Consider the following 22,185-nt stretch of genomic DNA (forward strand, 5'->3'; position numbering starts at 1 on the left):
GAAGAACTGTATGAACTTTAATTTTGATTACAGAACAAAGAATTAATTTATGAAGTTTGCTGCTATTTTCTGTTGCTTACAAGAAGTGTATCTTTCCCATCTCCCTGATTTCATGTATGAAAAAATGGAAGGAAAAATCTTGACAATGTTTATATATCTGCAATGTTGGCACTCCAGCCAGGCTAACCTATAAGCATTATCTTTTCTGTGTTTCTCACACTATACAGATTAACTCCCACAGTAGCAGTGTGAACTGTAGATTAGAATTAGTGCTTTCTTCATGACGTAAACTGAAATGCCATAAATATGTGCTAACACTAAGTTCCTCAACAGAGTGAGGAACATGCTTCATTCTCTTGAACTTGACAAGAGTTTGTAATTGTTGTACTTGGAACTGGCTTTAAAACTCTGATCTTGAGATGTATTTTCTTCTACTGTGAAGCACGTCAGAGGATTAAAAAAAAATAATAATCAAGGACACAACTGACTATCAAGAAGACAATGTATTTTGAATTAGAGGAATGAAAGGTCATAAATAAGAAAAAGTCAACATTAGTGAAATGTATGTCACACAATATGCTTTATTTTTCTTCTAGTCATATTAGATAAAGCTCTAAAATTCTGCTTAAACTGTGCTATAGCCTAAAAAATTTACAAAATGAGGGACACATGAGAAGTACAAAATTATACTTCTACAGTCTCAGTGATGAATATATATTTATATTTGCATAGAGAAAAATGAATATGGGAAAAGCTAGTTCTGAGGAGTCTAATACCAGGAAATGTTGATAAGTTTAGTGTGTTGTCATGACTCATAGAAGATTTGTTGCCTACCAGACGCCAGTGCAGGAAAAAAAAAAATCATATTAAAAGAAGACAAGTTACTGAGAAGGTCTGGAAGAAAGCCATGGTCATCATAATCTATATTGGACCTAGTGATATAAGCAGAAGTAAATGGAGATCCTGCAAAACAGGTTTCAACAGTTTGTTAGCTGTACAAGCAAGTAGAGATCAAATGCCAGTATTCTCAGAAGTGAGACTGGTGCCACACTCAGGAAGAATTAAAGAATGGCAGACCAGTGTCTCAGCACAGTTCAGAAACAGCACAAATGGACCAGGAAGATTGTTCCTGGATTAACTGATCCTTTTACAGCTGATTATTGCTTATTGGTATTCCTGCTACAGCACAAAACAAATTAATACAACACTTAGCTAAAACAGCACTGACTTTAAGAAGGACAAAGCAGTTCAGACAAAAAATGTGTATGGCAGGATCTAACATGAAACTATATAGCAAAATGAATAAATAAATTGAAGAAAAAAGATTAAAAAGAGGCTATGTTGATCTTACGTGGCTGTGCAAAGAGAACAAGATGACAGTTGCTTTCCTGCTTTTGGCAAACATATTTTAAGCACAGATTTGAGAACTAAAATGGCAGTTATTTTACAACATAGAAGAAAAGGTATTGTACAGCTAGGAGTAACATAAAGTCCTGAGGATGTAGGGTCATGAATGTCTAAAAGGAATGAACCAACAGTGCTGGGAACAATGTTGGAAACATACAGAGTTAGAACAGAGTATGGTAGAATGTAGCAAATAGATGCACAATGGATGAAGAATCGTTTCCATGATTTTCATCCCATAACCTACGTACAGCAGCAACCGTTTTGTGCTGTTGAAAACACCATTAAAGTACTTCAACTCTCAGTGTTTTATCATAGCAAATCTGGGTAGGGTTTCTGACTGCTAGCAGCCAGCAAAGTAAGGGGCTACCGAGGAACTTGTGTCAGCTGTCTGACACCAGAGTTCTCATGGACAATCCAATAAACAGTCTTATGGACAGAGACAACTTGCTAAGCATCTTGCTTTGGAGATGGTACCCAAGAACAGGGCACACTATACACGTGGGGATATTAAAAGAGATTCTGTGCAGTCTTATATCCACACAGAAAACCAGAAACAACCCCAGTTTGTAACTTGTTCAAATCTGTAGTTGTGAAATTGTTTAGACCCTGGGCAGACATTCTCATCAGTTGAGATTCTTTGTATACCTTAAATGGATTGATTCATAACAAACTGTCACAGCAGGTTTTATTCAGTTGTAACCCTGGATGGTAGAAAAGAAAGGAATTTATCAGCTGAGGTCATACTTCAACAAAGGACATAAACACATTCTTCAGTGTACTTGAAGAACAACAAGAAACCTCAAAAATACTTTAAACATTTAGCAATCAATTTCTACTTCTCTGAAGAATTTTTAGGTAAGCATAGTTACTCACAGTTAATAATGTCAATTCTGTTGTTTTGAGGTCTCCTATATATATATATATATATGAAATATAGATATTGTATTTTGTCATGATATTCAGTGGAACAGTTACCAGATACACTAGCCATGCACATGAGGAATTCTTTAATTACCATGAATTTCTCCTCAATTCTCCTCATGAATTTCTCCCCAATCCAAAAAGATGTTTGAGGGATTGCTAGAATAAATGTTGCATTTGGCATTACTGAAGCTATTCCAAGTGCAGTGGTGAAACTCTCCACAGTCTGCCCACAACTTGAGATAATGCTAGAGTCTACTTATGATCAGTCTATATTACAATTTAGTAATATCTCTCTGTATTTAATTGAAACAGCTAACTGCTACCTACGGCTATTTGCACATACACAAACAGTTTTTCTATAATTTCCATCCACCATTTTCTGGATACTCACAAAGCCATGTGGATCCTTCTCGGCTTATAAAGGGAAAAACAAACATCACATTTGTGGTGGGTATGAGCTGACTCTTTCTTAAACTGAATTTGTTCAATGATACAACATTTTATCACATGGCAACTGTTGTGATGAACTATGATGTCATACCTGGTGAGATATTGCATTTCAGAATTAAACAAACAAATGAAAAAATCTGCAAACACAGGTAGTGCTATAAAAGCATATCTTGTTTGCAAAAGTACTTTTAAGGCAGAAGACTATATTAATGTGTCATTAACTGGAATAGGAATATGGTGAAAACAGACAAGTGCATCAGAATAAGTAGAAAGATTTGCATCTGGGAGCAGTGGATGTTACTTTGCGCTGCCCTCAGCTAATCTTACTTGTCCAGAGATTTCTAGCTTTGACATTTGGGAGGTGTTATCTAATACCCAGGAGGAGCTTCCTGTGCTTCTTTACAGAATACTGGCATCTGTGATCCACAGACTAGAGGCTTTAAACCCGAGGTCAACTCATATTGGATAACTGGCCATGAGGCCCTGCATCAGAACATAATATAAAGAAAGAGTTTGTAACCGCAGAACAGTAAAATAGTTGGTTATGGTACAACTTCTTGCTTTACCTTAAGAAGAACTTGTCATTGCTAGAGACATGATTTCCAGTGACATCTCAAATTGATCTGACAATACTTGTTTCCCAGGAAGTTAGCAGAAAGTCACCTCCTCTGAAGGACAATATAATTTATCTGATGATTTCCTCCATTCCTCACTGCCCTACTCAACCTTATTCTCTGAAAGGAAGACAAAGGCAATGAAAAGCAGAGGCAACATCATTTGCCTGAAAGCTGTAGCGTGGTAGTTTACCACCTTAAATAAAGTAAGATTATGTCTTCCCCAAAGCTGCCAGTTTTCATGATCAAAAAAGTGACAGAAGAGATGCAAAGGGTAGGAGCAACACAGACCTAGAAAAGATCTAGCAAAGAACTAGAGAAATGTTAGAAAGGAGACTCTGCAAGTGGTTCAGATGAATCTTCTGGATTTCCTACCTCAGGACTGTAAAAAGTCAGGATTTGGACAAAAAAAAAAAAAAATTAGTAATTTTCTTTAACCATTATGTAAATATTTACTGAGTAGATATTATGGAATTATCATCTCAAAAGTTGCTGTGGTGAAACTATATTCAACCACTGAATGTGGTTGAAAAAAGGTATGAGAAAAAGATTTTACTCTCAGGGTATATAATAGCACAACTATAAAAATCAAACTGTTATTCATTCCTAAGTAATATTTAGTGCTGAATTAAGAGATTTGATTTTTGCAAAGTAAAATAAGGGATACATGATACATGTACATGTAAAGTAAAGGATAAAAAATACTTAATTTTTATTTAATCTGATCTTTTGCCTTTCTTTCATGCACTCACTGTTCTTACAGTAAAAGGAAATTCTGCTAAGATGAAATTTCACTGAAATAAAAGTTGAAGGCAGCTTTAGTTTAAGAGAAATTAAATAAAACTTGCTAAACTGTATAATCACTTGTCCAGGTTATGAATTCAGAGAGTAAATAACCACAGAGATAGGTAAAGAAATTACCACCAAATATCCCACTAAACTAAATGACTCTGTGTTTCAAAAGAATAATGTTTCAGAAATCTTTTTTTTTTTTAAAGTGAAGGGAGTTCTATGAATTTTGTAGCATTTCTCATCTTTTTCAGTATTTTTCCATTTGTTATCTAAAGTAAAGTATTTCAGAGGAAAGCAGTTTCAGTTTTCGTCCTAACCATGCCCCATTCACTCATTATGATTCAGCAATTTACAGTACAGAAAGCACAGAGAAAATTACAGTTTGCATTAATTTTTGGTAATATCACCTTTCTCACTGGTACTGCTATACATTTGCATCAACAGTTAATTTTCCACCCTATCAGTAGGACCCTGACTCTTACTCCTTCTGGTGAGGATAAACTATTTCACAAAAAGCTCACCTTCTTCCACAATGTCAAGGCTGGCTTTGTAAGAAGTAAAGTAATTTCAGTGGACCAGGCTGGAAATTCATTTTACCCCTTTTTAATCCCAAAATTTACTCAAAATTTCCACCAATTTGTATGCCACCTTGTCACTGCATATAGGAGAACTGACAGGCAAAAAAAAAAAAAAAAAAGATCAGGAAAAAGGAATATATTACAGAGTGTAATGAAGAAAGTGTGAGAAGTATTTTTAAGTGACATGAAAGGCAATTATTAAGAGGAAGAATCACACACAAAATTGTGTTACTCCCAAATACACAGAGTTCAGGAACAGAAGTGCTGAGATCTCACCATACCCTGGTAAGCCATCTCAGATCACTGTACTCAGATCAATGCCACAAGAAACATTGCGTCTCCACGACTACACCACATCATTTTTGTGACTCTTCTAAATGTGCTGTTCTGAGGCTGCATTGCTGCAGGAAGACACTAAGTGGGTCTCAAATAGCAAATGTGCCAAGCTGACAAATAAACCACTAGCAAACTTTTTAGACTATATCTGTTGAGTTTTTCAAATTCAGTACCAATACTAGTGAGCAGCAAATTGATGCTGCTTTTATCCCCATGATGCACATTATTTATTAATTGTATATTTGCAGAGGTTAATAGACTTTTGCTTAAGCAATTTACCTTATGAAATTACACAGAGATATTCAAGTGCATTGTTAACATGTTCTGTCATTTATGTCCAACAGATAAAAGCTACTCCTCACAGTTCGAAGATGATGATTATAACATGATAGCTTTAATTACAGTCAAACACTAATACAGTTGAATCCTACCTTCATTCAGTCCATTGCAAAGTGTTTGGGAACAATACATGGGCTGTTGCTTCATATAAATTAATCCTCCATTTCTGTTACCCCTCATGATATAAAAACACGAAAACCCACCTTTGTGGGAATAACTCAGAGATGAAAAAAAAAACATGGAACAGTCACGCTTCAACACTTTTTTTCTAGCCTTTTCACATAGAGAACTACCTCAGAGAGCACAAACCTTTGCTAAGTCACATACAACCCATAGTACAGTCCATGATCACTGTACTTGGAAATGGGGCTTTCTTGTGCATCGTGTAAACACTTCACTCTGTCGCTCAACATGAGATATCACAGAATGGTTTGGGTTAGAAGAGACATTATCACTACACCCCCTGACAAAGAGTCTCTCCCCAGCTTTCCCACAGGCCCCCCTTAAGTACTGGAAGGCCGCTATAAGGTCTCCCCGGATGCTTCTCTTCTCCAGGCTGAACAATCCCAACTCCCTCAGCCTGTCTTTGGAGAGGTGCTCCAGCCCTTCGATCATCCCTGTGGCCCTCCTCTGGGATACATCCATGTCCTTATTGTGCTAGGGGCCCCAGAGCTAATCACAGTATACATACACTGAGAAATCACTGATGATGAAGTTTTAGAAAACAATCTCATAAAGCAAATGTTTCAATTTACAGCAGAATTTAGTCTCAAGTGATTAGACCAGCAACCTGAACACTGAGCATAACAGCTGTCTTCTATGACAATAACACTCCTACACAAGAAACGCCATTCTCATAAATAAAGCAACCTATTGACACATATTGAATAAACAGTATTGTGCATCTTTTAACAGATACTTTAGTTACATCAGTGACCTTCAAAAAGCTTCATTTGTGTACATATAATAAACTGAAAGGGTCAAGTGATAATTTTTTCAGACACAGTCATGTCACTCAAGCTTGCTGGGGTCTCATCAACAAAACAATAATTCATCTGAAAAATATTGCTCATATTTCAAGTATACCAGTTTTGACAAAGCCTATTATTGTGGAAGGCCTGTCAGGTCCTGATTTCTACTTGATTTAGGAAAGGGATCTCAAGCAGTGCATCTCTCTTAAAATTATGGGCTGTTCAGGTCAAATATTCAGTTCTAATTTTTCAGTTCATACATTCAGTTCTAGGAAGAAATATATCATATTGGTCTCTATTTCACTTGTAATTTTCAGTTTAAAGAATATGAAATCTCAAAGTGTGGTGATATGGGAAAATTACTTCCTTACGCTCTTTGCTATGTTCTTCTCCCAGTGCAGCGCTACTTTTGGTGATACTCAAAGATTTGCCAGGTTTGGAGAGTCATCTTTTCAGCAACCCCCCAGAAATTACTGCATTTTGAAACAAAGAGCTAGACAGTCAGTTATGTTCTGATTACAAATGGATCCAGTCATACATGAGGTACAGATACATTTTAAGGAGGAAATAAGAAACATACTGATATGCTACTGCTTTGATACTCCCTAGAATATAAATGTTGATGCATGACTGAAACACTTTGACACTAATTTCAGTATTGCTTAATTACTAATTATTTTTTTGCCATGGAATAAAGCAGAAAAATGAACTGCAGAAAAACAACACTTTGTCACTACCAAAATTGTTGTTCTAATAACAAAGATAACACAATTTTACCTTAACTGAAGACAGTAATAGCATTAGAATGTACTTATTTGTTTTTAGAAAGAATGCATTTGTGGATAACCACATTCCACTTTTAATCATCTAGGAAATCAATCTTTAAGCACTCACACAGCTCCTATTAATGTTAGTGGTATTCTTCCTAAGCCTGAACTATGAACGGTACTAAACGTTGTACTCTACAGACCTGCCACTTAAAGGTAAAATTATTTGTGTTATTCAGTGTGATGTTTTTGTTTGTTTATTTGTTTTTGTTTTATTGGTTTGTTTTAAGGAAACGAGCAACATCCTATACACAGCAAAGCACCCACATCCAACATACTTCGTCAACATACCCATATTATTCCCAACAGGTTCTCATACTCCTAAAACCAGGACAAAGCAGAGACAATATTAAAATACCTCTTAAACCCTATTGAGGATTAGTGCTCAGCATATGCTTCTACAAATGGGCAGGAAGTAATTAATGGAAAAAAATGTTAAAGAATGTTTGTGTAGGTCCGAAGAAAAGGTCTGTAAATCCTAAATACATCCTATTAAAGCCTTCATTTCTATGACATGGTGCATAGAAACAGACCAAAACAGTGCAAATCTACCCATACTACAGTAAAGTTAAGCATTACAAGTTATGAAATTGAGAACTAAAATTATAACATAGTAATCTATTTTTTCTTGTCAGGGACCACGTAATCTGATATATTTCTGTACATAAAGCCCCAGGCATGATTTTTTTTTTTGAGGCACACAACTCACTCTGATGATAGGAAAACATGCCACTTACCACAACATATTTTTCCCAAAGCCATCAATGAAACAGATTAAAACAAAAACAATCTTTGTTCCACCTCCTTTGGACTTCAACTCTGATCTTTAAACAGATTTATGCTAGACATGGGTTGAACAGATTTATGCTAACTATGGGTTGAAACCTGAATGACAAAACTAAAATGAAATGCCTTAGGGAATGTATTTGTTTTGTGTAATGTATTTTTTTCCAATTTATTTTGTAACTGCTTTAAATCAATTAAAAGCCAAAACACCCCTACCAAGAGTAACCTTTCTAGCGGACTGTGAATGTGAAATATCATGGATTATGCTGAAAACCATCAAAATGCAAATGGAATGACAAAGAATCTGAACCAACACCATCACGTAAACAAAATATAAAATCAAAACACTTGGAACAACACAGACAGTATACCCTTCAGCTATTTGCCAGGCGTTCATGTTAGGGATGACACCAAGTACTCTGAAGCAACTGAGATTCTCTGCATTAACATCAAAGGATTTGGCTGAACAAAAGAAATGTTTGCTCTTATATATTGACATTATGCACATTGCTGCATTTCTCAGCTCAACACCAATAACAATGTTTACTGACAATGCTATACACAATGAACCAAGGTTCTCTGTGGTACAAGATCGCAAGGGCATAACTAAATCTATTCTGCTAAAAGTAGTCCTTAAAGTTTTGTTTGAGACCTGTTTTAAAAAAATAAATAAATAAATAAATCTTTGAAAGTTTATTAAGAGATGTATTCAATCCACTAAAAATTTAATATTTAAGACTTAGCACTGCATACCCGATTCACCAGCTTTCTTGCATCTAATCTAATTCTTCCTGCCCCAAGAATGCAATAGAAGGCTATATAACACTGAAGAATAATGAGATCATGGATATTTTAAATTTGGTATTTGTAAGCACAACGTTAATTTTGCAAAAAGCATATTTAACTGTCCACATCCAGTCCTATATGTACTAAACAGCCAAAGCCATACAGCTTACACAAGGCAAAAGTTGTACAAATATATATTAACGCTCACCATTATCACTTTTGAGATTTCCATTGCTGAGCTGTTTTAACCTCTTCTGATGGGATTTGCCATTGTAGTGGATTTGTGCCTGAGCAGCAGAGTTCAGCTGAATGTTACAAACATTGCACAAAGTGAAATTGGTCTGTTTCTTTTCTCTCTCCTTCTTTTCTTCAGTGCCATCGGGTGCTAATTCTTTCTCATTTTCTCTGCCTGGGATGGATGTGAAATCTGAATTGTACGAGTGGTTATCAGCTGGTAAGTCAGGGCTCCAGGGCTTCTTCATATTTTCTGGGTAGAAAGAACATAACAGAGAAAATTGATGAGTAATGCAAAGTAATATACACGGGAATTCTACATCTGTAGACTAGTAAAATGCTGAAAATTATTCTTTGTATTCTCTTATTTTAATACTAAATTACCATTCACATATTTTACCTTTTGTTGATGTTTTTTAGTTCTGCTATGTAACTTGAGTAACTTCACAGCTATTCAGATGAATGTCTTTAGACATTTAGGGGTACTATTAAATCTGTCACTGGGACCAAACTCTCCCAGAGGTGTTTAGTTATTTTTATCTTAACCCTAAAATAGTTTGTTGTATTTGAGAATTATCTTATGAAAAGTTAACCTTATATAGATAGATAGAAATTTCCTCAGCAAAGTCTAGGTGAAGCTCACATCTTAGCTATCATCTTCGGTGGGAAATTCAATTGCTTTTACACAGCAGGGTTTTGGTAGTGGACACTGCAGGGGTGGCCTCTGTGCAGAGAATGAGGGCTTCCCTATGTCACACTGAGCCAGTTCTGATGGGATCCAAAACAGACCCAGCGCTGGCCAAAGCTCAGCCCACCAGCCAGTGGCATAACGCCTCTGGGAAAACATATTTAAGAAAGGTCAAAAACACTATTCAGCACCTGTAAGAGAGAACAGTGAGAAAAATGTATGAAACGGTCTTGCAGACACCAAGGTCAGTGAAGCAGGAGAGGGAAGAGGCGTTCCAAGCACTGGAACAGAGATTTGCCTGTGGAGACAATCGTGAAGCAAGGTGTCCCCCTGCTGCCTGCGGTGTACCAAGTCAGAGCAGATCTCCACACTGCAGCCCATGCAGGACCCCAAATCACAGCATGTGGATGTGACCTGAAGGAAGATGCAATCTGTGGAGAGCCCATGAAGGAGCAGGTTCCTGTAGGAAAGGTGGCCTGTGGAGAAGAGCCCCCACAGAGGCAGATGATTTGGTGGGAGCTGCAGACCAATAAGGGACCCATGCTTGAGCAGTCTCCCCCTGAAGGATAGACCACATGGCATAGGCCCATGCTGGAGCAGTTCTTGAAGAGCTGCAGCCCATGGGAAGGACCCATGTTGGATCAGTTCATGAAGGACTGTACCCCATGGGAGAGACCCCGCACTGGAGAGGGAAAGGAGTGTAAGGAACAAGTAGCAGCAGAGGCAAAGTGTTAGAATCTAAATGACCACAACCCCCACTTCCCAGCCCCCTGTGCTGCTCGGTGCCAGGGGGCAGCAGGGAGGAGGTAGAAGAGGTGGGAATGGAGGACTGAAGCAGTGGGAAAAGAGGGGAAGAGGAGAGGGGAGAAGGTGTTTAATTTTTTTGTCTTAATTTCTCACCATCCTACTCAACTTTAATCAGCAATAAATTAATCTAATTTTCACCAACTCAAGTTTATTTAACCTGTGAGAGTAACTGGTAAGTGATATCCCTGTCTTTACCTCGACAGTAAAGTTTTGCATCTTACTTTCTCTCCTTGTCCTGGTGAGGACAGGGAATGAATGAGCAGCTAAGTGGGGATCGGGGAGCCAGCCAAGGAAAACCCACCACAGAAATTCAAAGAGCTATGATAGCAGAAATATTTTATACTCATATCTAGGATTAAGTCCTTAGTTTAATATTTTCATATAAACTATAAAATAGGGCAGTTAAACTGTGTGGATGACAACCTATGGTTATGTTCATTATATATAATCCTACACTCAAATACTGCACTTCACTAAGCAGTTCACGTTTTTAAGTTTTAGCACTTAGAAATGCAAGATGCATTTTTCAAGTTGCCAAAAAAAAAAAAAAAAGAGGGGAAGAGTCCCCATATTTATATATTTTAATAATGTCTAATTAATAGAAGAAGAAAATAAAATAAAAGCCCTACCTTTTAGTTAAATAATTGCACATACCTTGTCCTTGAATTTATTAATTAGCTCAGGTATTTCGCAAGCCCTAGACGTTCCCTCTCCACTTCCTGTGATGTTTTCAAGCCAAATTCTTATAACATTTTAACTTGTCTGGTTCAAAGAGTCCAAAGGCAAATAATAATCATGCTCTATTACTTTCTTAACTTTCTAGCATTACAAATTAAGGATTAACTGGAGAATTTAGATCCAGCTAATACCAAACTGTAACTACAGAAATGAGAAGAAAATCTCACCTGCAGAACTTAAAGTGAAGCCAATGTAAACATGAGCTTCTATGATTAAAGGTGAGCAGAAACAATATAGATGAAGAAGTGCTCTGTGCGCTGCAAACCTTATTTACTATTAAAGGAGTACAAAATGCTATACCAACTTAGCATCTTGATGAGACCTTTATATAGCACATAAATCTTTAAACTGCTTTGTTCTCCCAGACTTAATGAATAAATGAAGATCTAGCCAAAGAATCTAATCTGTATTTTGAATGACAAAATCACTGCAGTCTTAAATACAACACTATTTGGTCTCTAACTGACAAATTAGTCAACCTAGAGATCAAAAAACTTCATTGCAGCAACACAAGAAAATGGTCTACAGATGCCTTTAAAACCAGATCAAGACAAGATTCAGCATCTAAAAAATAAGTCTAAAAAAAAACTTTGAATCTGTCTGATTGCACCATAATACTGCAAGTCATTCTTGAGAGGACTTCAAGTATTAGAAATTTCATGTGATTAGCAACCAGTTAAATAAACATTTTGTTGGTCCTCTGAAAAATGAAAACACACTTACTGCACTAAAATCAAATCATAGAGATAAACCTATCTAAAGATACAAGACTAAAAGCTATTAATATCAAAAACAGTTTCAATCTGAGTTTTCATATTTTAATAAATTTAATTAGTATCATGTTCTTTTTTGCTAACTAAACTCAATTTCATTTAACAAGACGATAGGGTTATAAATAATACTGACCAAGTTCTGAGAAGAGCTCTGCATCTGCTGTAATTTAAAAACAGCTCAGTCAGTATTATTATTTCTGCTTTTGTGCATAGCTGACTCTGTTACCTAGCATTTTAGCTGCCTAAAACAAGAGATGAGAAAGGAGGCTAAACAATAAATTCCAAAGAAAAATAGCAAAGTAGTAGTAATTTATTAAATGAAGCCTATTATATCAACAGTGATGATATTAACTGTCATAGACAAACCACAACCATCACTTAAGAATTTATGAGATTATGAAAGCTTAGGAGAAAACCTGAGATTTTCCTACAGCAGATCTACAACATATTTCTCCTAACGGAAGAAGGAGATTTCTCCTGAGGAAGCAGCAATAATCCATCAACCTCTCAGCCTTCTGGAGATATTGTTCAGTCCAAGAAGAGTGAACAGTTTATCCCTTTAAAATATTTTTAAATTAAGAAATTCAGTCCTTTTTTCAAAGTGTTACAAGGATTAAAATATTAACATGAGAGCACTAATTTTAAAGAATTGTTCTAAATAACTTTCCAGAAATTCCAGTTTATATACCTGCTGTACATTAATATACATCATCTTTTTGCATTGAAAGCATCCCCCACTAGAGAGCAGTATGAATTTAAAATTACAATATATCTCTAGTCTTATAGTGTTTGTCATATAGGTATGAGATTACTATAATAAAACAGATCTTCTAACCAAGACGTAAAACTCTAAATAAACATAATCTAGCACATTAAACAAACATTGTACACTATTTGTACACATACCTAATTCCTTTTGAAACATTAACATAGATTAGCAGGCAGCCTAGTAAATCATATTAGCATGTTATAACTTCACTTTAATATTCCAATCAACACAGGTTAATCTATGAGAGCCTTATTTTTAAAATATAGAATACTTCTGCCTTGCATTATAATCTCATCCCAGAACAAGAAATTATAAAACGTACACTAGATTAAGGCACAATTAAATAACAAGGGAAAATACACCTTTGAAATAAATGATTCAAACATCTACCATTTGATTTGTGCTTTCATTAAAAACCCATGATGGCACTACAGCTGTAATACATTTTCACGCTGCCATCTCCCTCTTAAATCTGGAGGAAGAAGGGAAAAAATTATAACCACAGACTAGATGACATTTAGGAAAACAAGAGTTTCAGGAATACACGTTGTTATGCTACATTTTACCAGTATTTCATTAACACAGTGGCTGCTGCATAGGTAATAGCATTACTAAAGAACTAAGGAAAAATATTATACATGTGCAAATGACTCGAGCTGATGGTGTAAGCCAGCACAACATAGCAGTATATGGGATGTTGATTGGACACAAGCGGTTTGAGCAAAACATTTCCAAACATGAAGACAAGAAAATCTGGAGGGAAAAAAAAAAAAAAAGCAGTTTAGAATTAAAATATTCTGATTTCTTCTTACGCTGTATTCCTGAAAGGACAAAGAAATACAAATAGCAAAGGTTAGAGAAGGACAAGATAGAAACTAAGTATAATTTGCTGATACACTTTTAAAATACAACTTGTCACTCAACCAATATTTGGAAAAAAAAAAAAAAAAAGGTAAGGTTGATCCACCAGAATTTCCATAAATGCAGACCAATTCTTGCAGAGGAGCACATAGACTTTCATTTCATGCCTGCATAAGTATGTTTATCATTATATACTTTATTTCATGAAGTGAAATGTTTAGGAATAAATTTTGATTGGAAGAGTGAGGAACAGAATGCTTAGTTATTGTGTTGAGAAGTTATATGGACTATGGTTAGAAGAAAACATTAAAATCTTAACTTTACAACTGTTTTTAATTGCTATCCATCTTTTATTGGTTTAAATGTTGATCTTATGTAGAAATTGATAGGGGTTAAGTTAAACCCTCTTTCCCTGCCGTTACAGTATAGAGTTTATCTTGACTGTACTGGTTACATACTACATAACCAGTCCTAAGTTTTGCAGATAACTTCTGGCACTCCCACCACCCCTAACATAAAGCTAACTTCTCAACCTTTAGGAGCCTTACAGGGGCGAGCAGTGAACTAGAATGAATGAGCAAGGTAAACAAGAACTCAAAATTTCAAACCAATTTAAATAGCACTGCAGATAAATGCTTATATTTATTTTCCCTGGAGCTCTGAACTCAATTTTGGCTCAACGATGCTTACCAGTAAAATGAACTTTGCATGACATTACAGCTTTGTGAAGTAGAAAACTGTCCCTTGTGGAAAACCAACACAACTACAATTTGTGGTGTTTGCTGGTTTAGCTAACATAGCTACTGCCTGGAGATTTCTGAAATGTGCTTGGATGTAAGGGATTAGAAATCATATCCTTCCCATTAAACTATCCTTACCTTCTTAACTGCAATATGAAAACACACTTTCTATTCAAGCATATGGAAAGGAAACTTTGCCACTTGTATTACAAATGATTGTTTCATTTCTGGACTGCCTTGTCAGTAGAGAATTATCAAAATCACTATGACAGGATGTGTACATAATAGTCAAATACATTAGGTTCATTTAAGAGGTCAATGGAGTATATGGATCCCAGGGCAAGAATGTTATTAGCAGACTGCTGTGCAGGTAAGGAAGTTACACTCAATGCTGACCACTTGCCATTGATTAATGACATGGTATATCCTAAAGAATCTCTCCTTGGCTTCTTCCCAACAGCTGCCATAATAGCCTCTTCAAGACTTTAAAAGGACTGAACTTCTGCAGGTAATAAGAAACCCTGAGTAATTAAGCCAAATTACCAATGGGAGCTGATTCTTTGAAAACAGATCTACTTCTTTGGCTGTACTACTGACTCTCAGGAAAACAGCCTATAAGAAGCTTTCTCTACTTAAATGTATGTTAGTGGTATTTGTTGAAGTCATGGTTAAACCAAAGGATATACATTTCTAACCTTTATACCATTTACACATCCTCCTGATTTCTTTTTACTTTTTGAGAAACAGTAACTCCTCTGCCAAAGTTTAACAACAAAGAACAACTGCTTTTAAAGAACGTGTTGGGGAGAGAGAGATTGGGAAGGAGGGATCGCTCACCAAGATCCTCTTTCTAACTATCACTTTGTCAGTTTTCAAGTCATGGGGGAATGTTACCAGCACACTGCAGAACACCTCCTCTCCCTTCCCCCTGGTAATATCTGCAATCTCCACATCTTTTCAAACATCATACATTTGATGCTAGATCTTTTAGAGGACAGGATGTTACTGTTTGATGACAGCCACAGTAGCAGGGTGACCTTTGTGTCAGATACTGTCATTTTTAAGTTTAATTCTTAGATTTAAGAACCTCTTCCACACTAGGAGTCAATATACATGCTGTGACCCTTCCCAAAACTCTATCTGTAAGCCATAGTCTTCCTATTTACCAGTTACTCAAAAATAACTGTTGCATCTGGTGCCCAAGACCCCTTTATCAAGAAGCCAGTGCCTTTGCAAACTCTAGGTTGAGCTCATTGAATAAAATGCTAAAATTTGCTCTAGAAACTTGTTCTTGGGAGAAGTTAAGAATTAACATATTGTCACCTATTTTATACAAAGATATATGGCCTGGGGGAAGGCTCACAAACAGGAACATAAAGTAGCTTTTGCTTCTTACATTCTCATTATCACTGAATGATGTGGTCCTGACATTGCAATCTTCTGATTCAGATCAAGGCTGCACTTACTCCTGATTGTGGGCCCAGAGTGATTTAGGTCACGAACAGTCTATTCTACACATCACTGCTGTGGCAGTTACAAACATACAAAGAGAAAGATGAACAATGGGAAAATGGTGAAAGAGCACTCATGGTGAAAGCACAGCCCATCTAAAACACAGGTCCCTCCCAAATGACCCAAGTAACCTTCAGAATATGCTGCAGAACTCATCTGTTTTCTCTGGATGGATGAATAATCTCAGTGGAAGAGTTACTGGGCAACAGGAAATTACTGGGATTGGAAAGACTTTTCTAAAATAATTGATTTTTCAGTTTTGTTCTGTTTTTGTTCTGAGTTTTTCATATTTTGTTGTCTTTCAGATGAAAGTTAAATACAAAATAGAATACGATACAACAAAAGGTGATATGAAAATCTGGAAAACATGAATTAAGTAATTTGACACTGTTGGTAGACTTCTCTACTAAGTTTTAAGACTACAAAAACAACCATTAGCACCTTTTAAAAAAGGAGAAGGAGTTTGTCAGGTCACACACCCAAGACCTAAATTACCAGTCAGTGATAAAGCTGGGGATAGAAATCAGTATTTCTCATTGCTCCCTGTCTAATATTGTTCTCATCGCATTTGAAATCTCAATTTACTATATTTTCTCTTTAAAAATTTCACACAAAATAAAGTAGTGTAGATAGCTTAAGAGAATAAAAAAATGCATCAGGGACAGAAACACCTTGTTTACTCATTTGCTATTTCTCCTTATCCATCCTGCTCCTCCCAACCTGATTACTGTTGCTAGCTGTTATACCACTTCAATTATCTCTGTGAGTAATAACGAATTCATAATCATCATCATCTCAGGTGATTTTTGCAAAGTTTAAGAGGAAAAGAATCTCTTGGGCAAAAGCTGCATCAAGTGAAAGAGATAAAAGCAGGTTTTTCCACTGTACATTTATTGCTTGTGGCAGGGAGGGAACATGAGGTGGAAGGAGACAGAGGTTATTTGGGGCTTGAAGGGCTTTATACCTTAATGTCTATGTCTTGGGACTCCTCCCAAGGAATGCATCTCTGCAAACTGAACCCTGGAAGAGTAGGTTTTTATCCATCTGAAATATCTTGAGCAATAGCGCAGAAAATAAAAGCCTAGGCTTTTGTTTTGTTTTGCCGGGAGAGCACTTAAATCTTTCAGGAAAGGCTGCATTTCAATACTGCAGCAAATTAACAGACTGCAGCCTATCTCCAGTCATAGCCATGCGCACTACGAGTTCTAAGAGGAACTTATAGATGAACTAAACAGAAAAAGTTCATCATTTCTTGGTTCAGCAGTTCCCTCATGCCAGAAGCAACCAACAGACATCTCATAGTCTCAAAATATACTGCAGTCATTTTTTTTAATTGAGTTCTATAAAAAGAGCTAAGCACTAATCAACACCATATGTTATTCAATTAGTTAGTAATACATATCTATTTCTCAAGCCTGTGCTAACATAATGGAGCACTTTGGGTGGTTTGGAACTATTTAAAGGCCAAGTAATTAATTTGCAAACATCAGCTTCTAAAAAGCTGAGAAGCGCTACTGTGGTGACTTACATCTCTACAGCCAGAGCCAAGCCACGAAATTCCCTCATTTGGTTTTTACTCAGTCTTTTTTTCAGAGATGGTCCTTGTGAAGACAAAGACTTCAGCCTAAAATAGGGACAAATGAAGACCCAGGTTCAGCAATGCATCTGGAATCCAGACACTGCAGGGAGTCTCTTCCCATGCAGGTAAAGTAAAGTGTTTGTGCTGCCTCACCTCCTTCTCCAGCAGCAGTATCTCACATATGGGCTCTGTGTAGAAGGTAGCAGTTAAAATGCTCAAAGGCATATCTAGTGAAGCTACAAAGTTTCTGCCTACCAAACAATCTTTTATTGCTAATGTATCCTGGAGAGTAGGGTGCTTTTCCCCCCCCCCCCCATATTCTTGATTTCCACATTTTTTAATTCAACTTCCAGTTTCAAAACTCCTGTCAACAGCACTGAGTTGGCCGGGATCAAAAAGAAAGGACAGAAGAGTCTGACTGCAGCTTAAACTGGAATGATCTGCAACTCAAACCTCTGCTGGACAAAACATTAGTTTCAGCATTATTTCTGACAAGATAAATAGAATAGATTTTAAAGTTCATGGGGGGGGAAGTACAGATTTTTCACGTTATTAACTCTGAACAACACATAAATTAGACCATTTAGCAGAGTACAGAGACAGGTGTGAAAAAAAGTATGTGCAAAAGGAAAAGAAGACAATGAACCTCTGTCTACAGAACTACAGAAATTTTGTAGGTATTGGGATTGTTTTTGATTTAATAGATAAAATTACCTCTTTCAGTCTCTCTGGATGAATTCCCTGATGTGAAATCATGCTGGACACATGGATGACATAATGTTTTAAGTGCTATATTCTACTTTAAAGATCTCAAATTTTTCTAGTACCTAAATGTCCAGTCAAATATTTATATCTCAGCAGAAAGAGAGAATATGCACAGATGTTTGGGCATAATGAGCAACTTACTTTTGAATATAAGTAAATTCTATTCTCAAGAACACGTTACAGACACTAACTATCTTTGTAAACAAGTAGGTAATTTTGAAAACGTCCTTAAGTTTCAGTTAGTGTTTGTTTTTATTTTGTTGATAGAAACAACCCTTTAGAAATATTTTGTTTTCCTTCTCTAAGTATGTCAACAATGCGCTGATAAAAGTACATCTATGAAAACAAAATAAATAAAATGCAAGTCAGACATGAATTAACTCCAGATATTTTGCTACAAAAATAAAAAACAGCCCCCCCCAAACAAATTTCAGAATAAAGAATGATCATTTTAATAGAGACATTTCATTCCCTACAATACTCCTTATGCATATAAAAATGCAGCTGTCAGATAACGAATAAACGAGTAATAAATTTAGTCATGTTGGGAAACAGGAAATTAAAGGTCACAAGCAAAAGATTATTAAAATTCAGAATTTGTTGTTGTTGTTGTTGTTGTTTTGACTCTTCAAGTTAAGAGTAATGTCAGAGGTTTGTGTTTTGTACTTTATATATATATATATATTATATATATAAATGTATTATTTATTATTTTTATATAAATTTATATATATATAAAGTAACTTCAGAAGTCCTTTTTGTTTGCAAAATAACTTCTCAAGATTTCAAGATTGCCAGAGTTATTTAGTTTCAACTCAAAGACCCTTCTCAAGCCTTAGGAAATCTGAATGCTTACCCCATACAAGAGCAAGCAAAAGTGAGAAGCAGATCTCCCTTTTTGTTATATTTTTGTTTTAGGGAGCTGTTGTGTGGATATTTTTTAAATTAGAGGCCTTTAAACCAAAAGAATTAAAGGGCATCAAAGAAAATCAAAGAGAGCAAGAGAAATTTTAGTACTTCAGTCAGTCACACTTAGGAAGAAATCTCTAGATTAAACAAAATATTATATATATCCTTTGTCTGTAAATGCACTTTTAAAAACACCAGTGTTAATAAAGGCTAAGGAATCAGGGCTTATATTTGAAGATTATCATTTATATTTTACAGAATTATAACATACAGATAATCTGGAAAAACAATCAAAGCATTCAGGTAGCTCTGGCAGCATTTTCAAGTATAGGTTTTTTTTTTTATTATTTTTATTGCTTCATTACACCCACTGGGCCATTTAATGTTGAGTTTAATGGAGAGCAAATCATTTTCCAAGCAATGCAAACACATAAAAGTGAATGTCTGCTTTGTTTGGAAAGGTTAGCTGATGCTTTTGCAAGCATACATGGAAAATATTTTTATTTTATCCATTGCATTCTCTTTAAAAATATATATATATATGCATTTAGTACAGCATTCATGGCAACAGGGACAGAAACTCTGCCCATTTACAGGATGTGTTTTTTGAGGTAGATTTTTGTGCTATTTATCTGAGAAGTGTAAAAGTAGAGTTTCTATCTTTAAAAGTATATTCTCTTTGTAGTGTCTTGAAAGCCAATGTCTTCTGTAAAGTATTCTTAGCTGATATAAAGTTCTTTCACATCAGCTACACATTTACCTTAAGGTCTTCATCAATATTAGGGACAGAGATAAACATCTAAGAAACTAGACTATCCTTGATATGTATTGGGGATGAATCTGAAGACAAACTGGGAGATCTGGACCTTTTTACATTTCCATAAGATGACGTGGAGTGCCCTACAGAACCAGCTAAGGTTACAGCCGCACAAGGCCAACACAGGGCATCACACACGCAGCTGGGGAATTATTTTTGCACAAAGCCTATCTGTCTGTGTCACATTTCTAATGAACTTTTAATCACAGTACCCAGATGTAATGCATTTATATAAATGCTTATGCATCAGAAATAAAAACCTGGAAAAGGAATCTAATTACGGAAAAGAGAGATTCGGATGTGTTTTTTTTGGGGGGGGGGGGGGGGGGGGGGGTGGTAAGTTTAGGTGACTCGCTATTAGTGAATACAAGTGCGTTTCCAAGGTATGACTGATATAATTCCATAGGTTGGACAGATGTCCCATGTCCAGGAACATGTATCATAAAATACCAGGACCTAAGAGGACCTACTGAGCAAGGAGATGCTGCTTTTTCCTTGCATTACTCTCCTATGATTATAATTCCCTCTGTTGAATTATGTGTGGAAAATGAGAGTAGCGGACTATAGGGAGGATTTGTTTATATATATTTTATGAGTTACATACATGAAAATATATTTTAAGGCAAATGTAAAAGGAGGGTTTGAAATTATTTCTGTAAGTTTTTATTGATCCAAGATCCCTGAAATATGTTACCTATTTCCAACTTGGACATATACAGCTCAATAATAAAAATATGAAAGTACAGGTAAACATGAACAAACTAGAAACTTAAAGCCAACACCTCCCCTGTAGTGCAGGGACAGTTGTTTCACTTCGTTTGCAAAAATCAGCCCCAGTATAAAATTGCTGATTTTACAAGATATTCAGCAGTGTCTTTCAAAATGTAGAAAATTACCAGAGAGGTCCAGAAGCTCACAGAACACATTAATGAATGATAGTGCCTTATTGTTGGTAAAATAGGAAACAGAAGTCAAAAATAGGAAGTATTTTTCAGTTTCAGAAAACATATATATGCTTATAAGTCTTTCATGTGCAAAGCTGTCTTGAACTCCCGCCTTCAGGATTCCACTTTTTTTTTCCCCACATATTATGGGTTGCTAATAATTAAAAAGCATCAATGAGTACCTCTATAACACCCCCACCAAATTGGATTTTTTTTTTTTTTTTTAATTCTAGAAGACACGATTCTGTGAAAGAATCATGATAAACATGGGCATAACCACACACAGAGTAAGAAAGCAGGACAGCAGGCTACTTGATGTTTTCGAGCCTTCTCTGGGAGACCTTCTCAGCAATTTCTCCTGTTGCACTCTGCAGCAGATGCTCATAGCAGACCCAGAACCGCTGATCTTGGGAAGCCTGAGCACTTTGCTCAGCCACTGATCTGCAAAAGCTACTGCTGCTGAGTCCGTAAATTATTTCTGTCTCCTCTGGCTCTGCTGGCCATCTGCAATCTCTCTCAACCTGTCTGGGTAGGCTGAGGCTGTTGGAAACCTCTGAGAAGTCATGCATGGCAGAATTTAAAGCTCTGTAAGACTTAAAAAGAAGTTTCTTCCTTCAGCCACGCTGATTCAGATGAAGAAGCTTATAAACTCTATTAAACATCAGTACAAGTTTATAAAATCCCTGGGACTTGTTCAACTATTTAATTTTTTCCAAATAGTAGCTCAAATTTGCAATAAAATATTCTTTTACTTTGGAGGTCATTTAAGAATACTGAAATATGAAATTTCCAGAATTACCTTATTTTGAAACATGATTTTATGACAAAAGGTTAGATACTTTGCAAAATATTTGTCTCAGTTTTTAATACTTCTTATTTCAGAATTGTTTTCTCTAATTAACGTCATAATCTAATAAATTGCATCTCCCTGGATATGCACTAGATTTCAGTTTAAATAAGCTTTTTAAGAGAAGTAGAGAAGTGGTAAATATAAGGGTAGTAGTGACCTTTAGCTAATAGAACTTTGTAATATGGTGATCCTTCCATTAAAAAATAGCAAGATAAACACACTCCTACAGAAGTGCAGGTCGGGATGACAGCCTCTGAAGGCAGTGGCATTACATTGGCATAAAAATGCTGCAAGCAGAATCAGATCACCATTTTCCTCCTACCTAGAAATTCATACAGTGACTTCAGCATCTCAGCAGTCACCATAATTTCTGCTGTTCTTGCTATGCA

At 36.0% G+C, this 22,185-nt stretch overlaps 1 protein-coding gene and 1 long non-coding RNA gene across 15 annotated transcripts in view; one reads left to right on the forward strand and one right to left on the reverse strand.

Moving 5' to 3' along the window:
- ZNF385D (zinc finger protein 385D) overlaps positions 1-22,185 on the reverse strand; it is a 447,042-nt gene that overhangs the window by 338,840 nt on the left and 86,017 nt on the right. For 5 of the 6 annotated variants that reach the window (XM_066991889.1, XM_048076084.2, XM_066991890.1 and 2 more), the window contains one exon: positions 9,019-9,297. In XM_066991889.1, the coding sequence (XP_066847990.1) occupies positions 9,019-9,297 (279 nt within the window). Of the gene's footprint in view, positions 1-9,018; positions 9,298-13,457; positions 13,573-22,185 lie in introns of those variants that run through there. The other variant, XM_013171979.3, reaches the window with a different exon arrangement.
- LOC136790047 (uncharacterized) overlaps positions 1-22,185 on the forward strand; it is a 62,273-nt gene that overhangs the window by 34,713 nt on the left and 5,375 nt on the right. For 3 of the 9 annotated variants that reach the window (XR_010829222.1, XR_010829226.1, XR_010829229.1), the window contains 4 exons: positions 9,184-9,264; positions 11,363-11,495; positions 14,881-14,928; positions 17,514-17,636. This is a non-coding gene — a long non-coding RNA (uncharacterized lncRNA). Of the gene's footprint in view, positions 1-7,282; positions 7,395-9,183; positions 9,265-11,362; positions 11,496-14,880; positions 14,929-17,513; positions 17,637-22,185 lie in introns of all 9 variants that reach the window. The other 6 variants (XR_010829224.1, XR_010829228.1, XR_010829225.1 and 3 more) reach the window with 6 other exon arrangements.

Source organism: Anser cygnoides, chromosome 2 (genome assembly GCF_040182565.1).
Source record: "Anser cygnoides isolate HZ-2024a breed goose chromosome 2, Taihu_goose_T2T_genome, whole genome shotgun sequence".
Classification (NCBI taxonomy): Eukaryota; Metazoa; Chordata; class Aves; order Anseriformes; family Anatidae; genus Anser; species Anser cygnoides.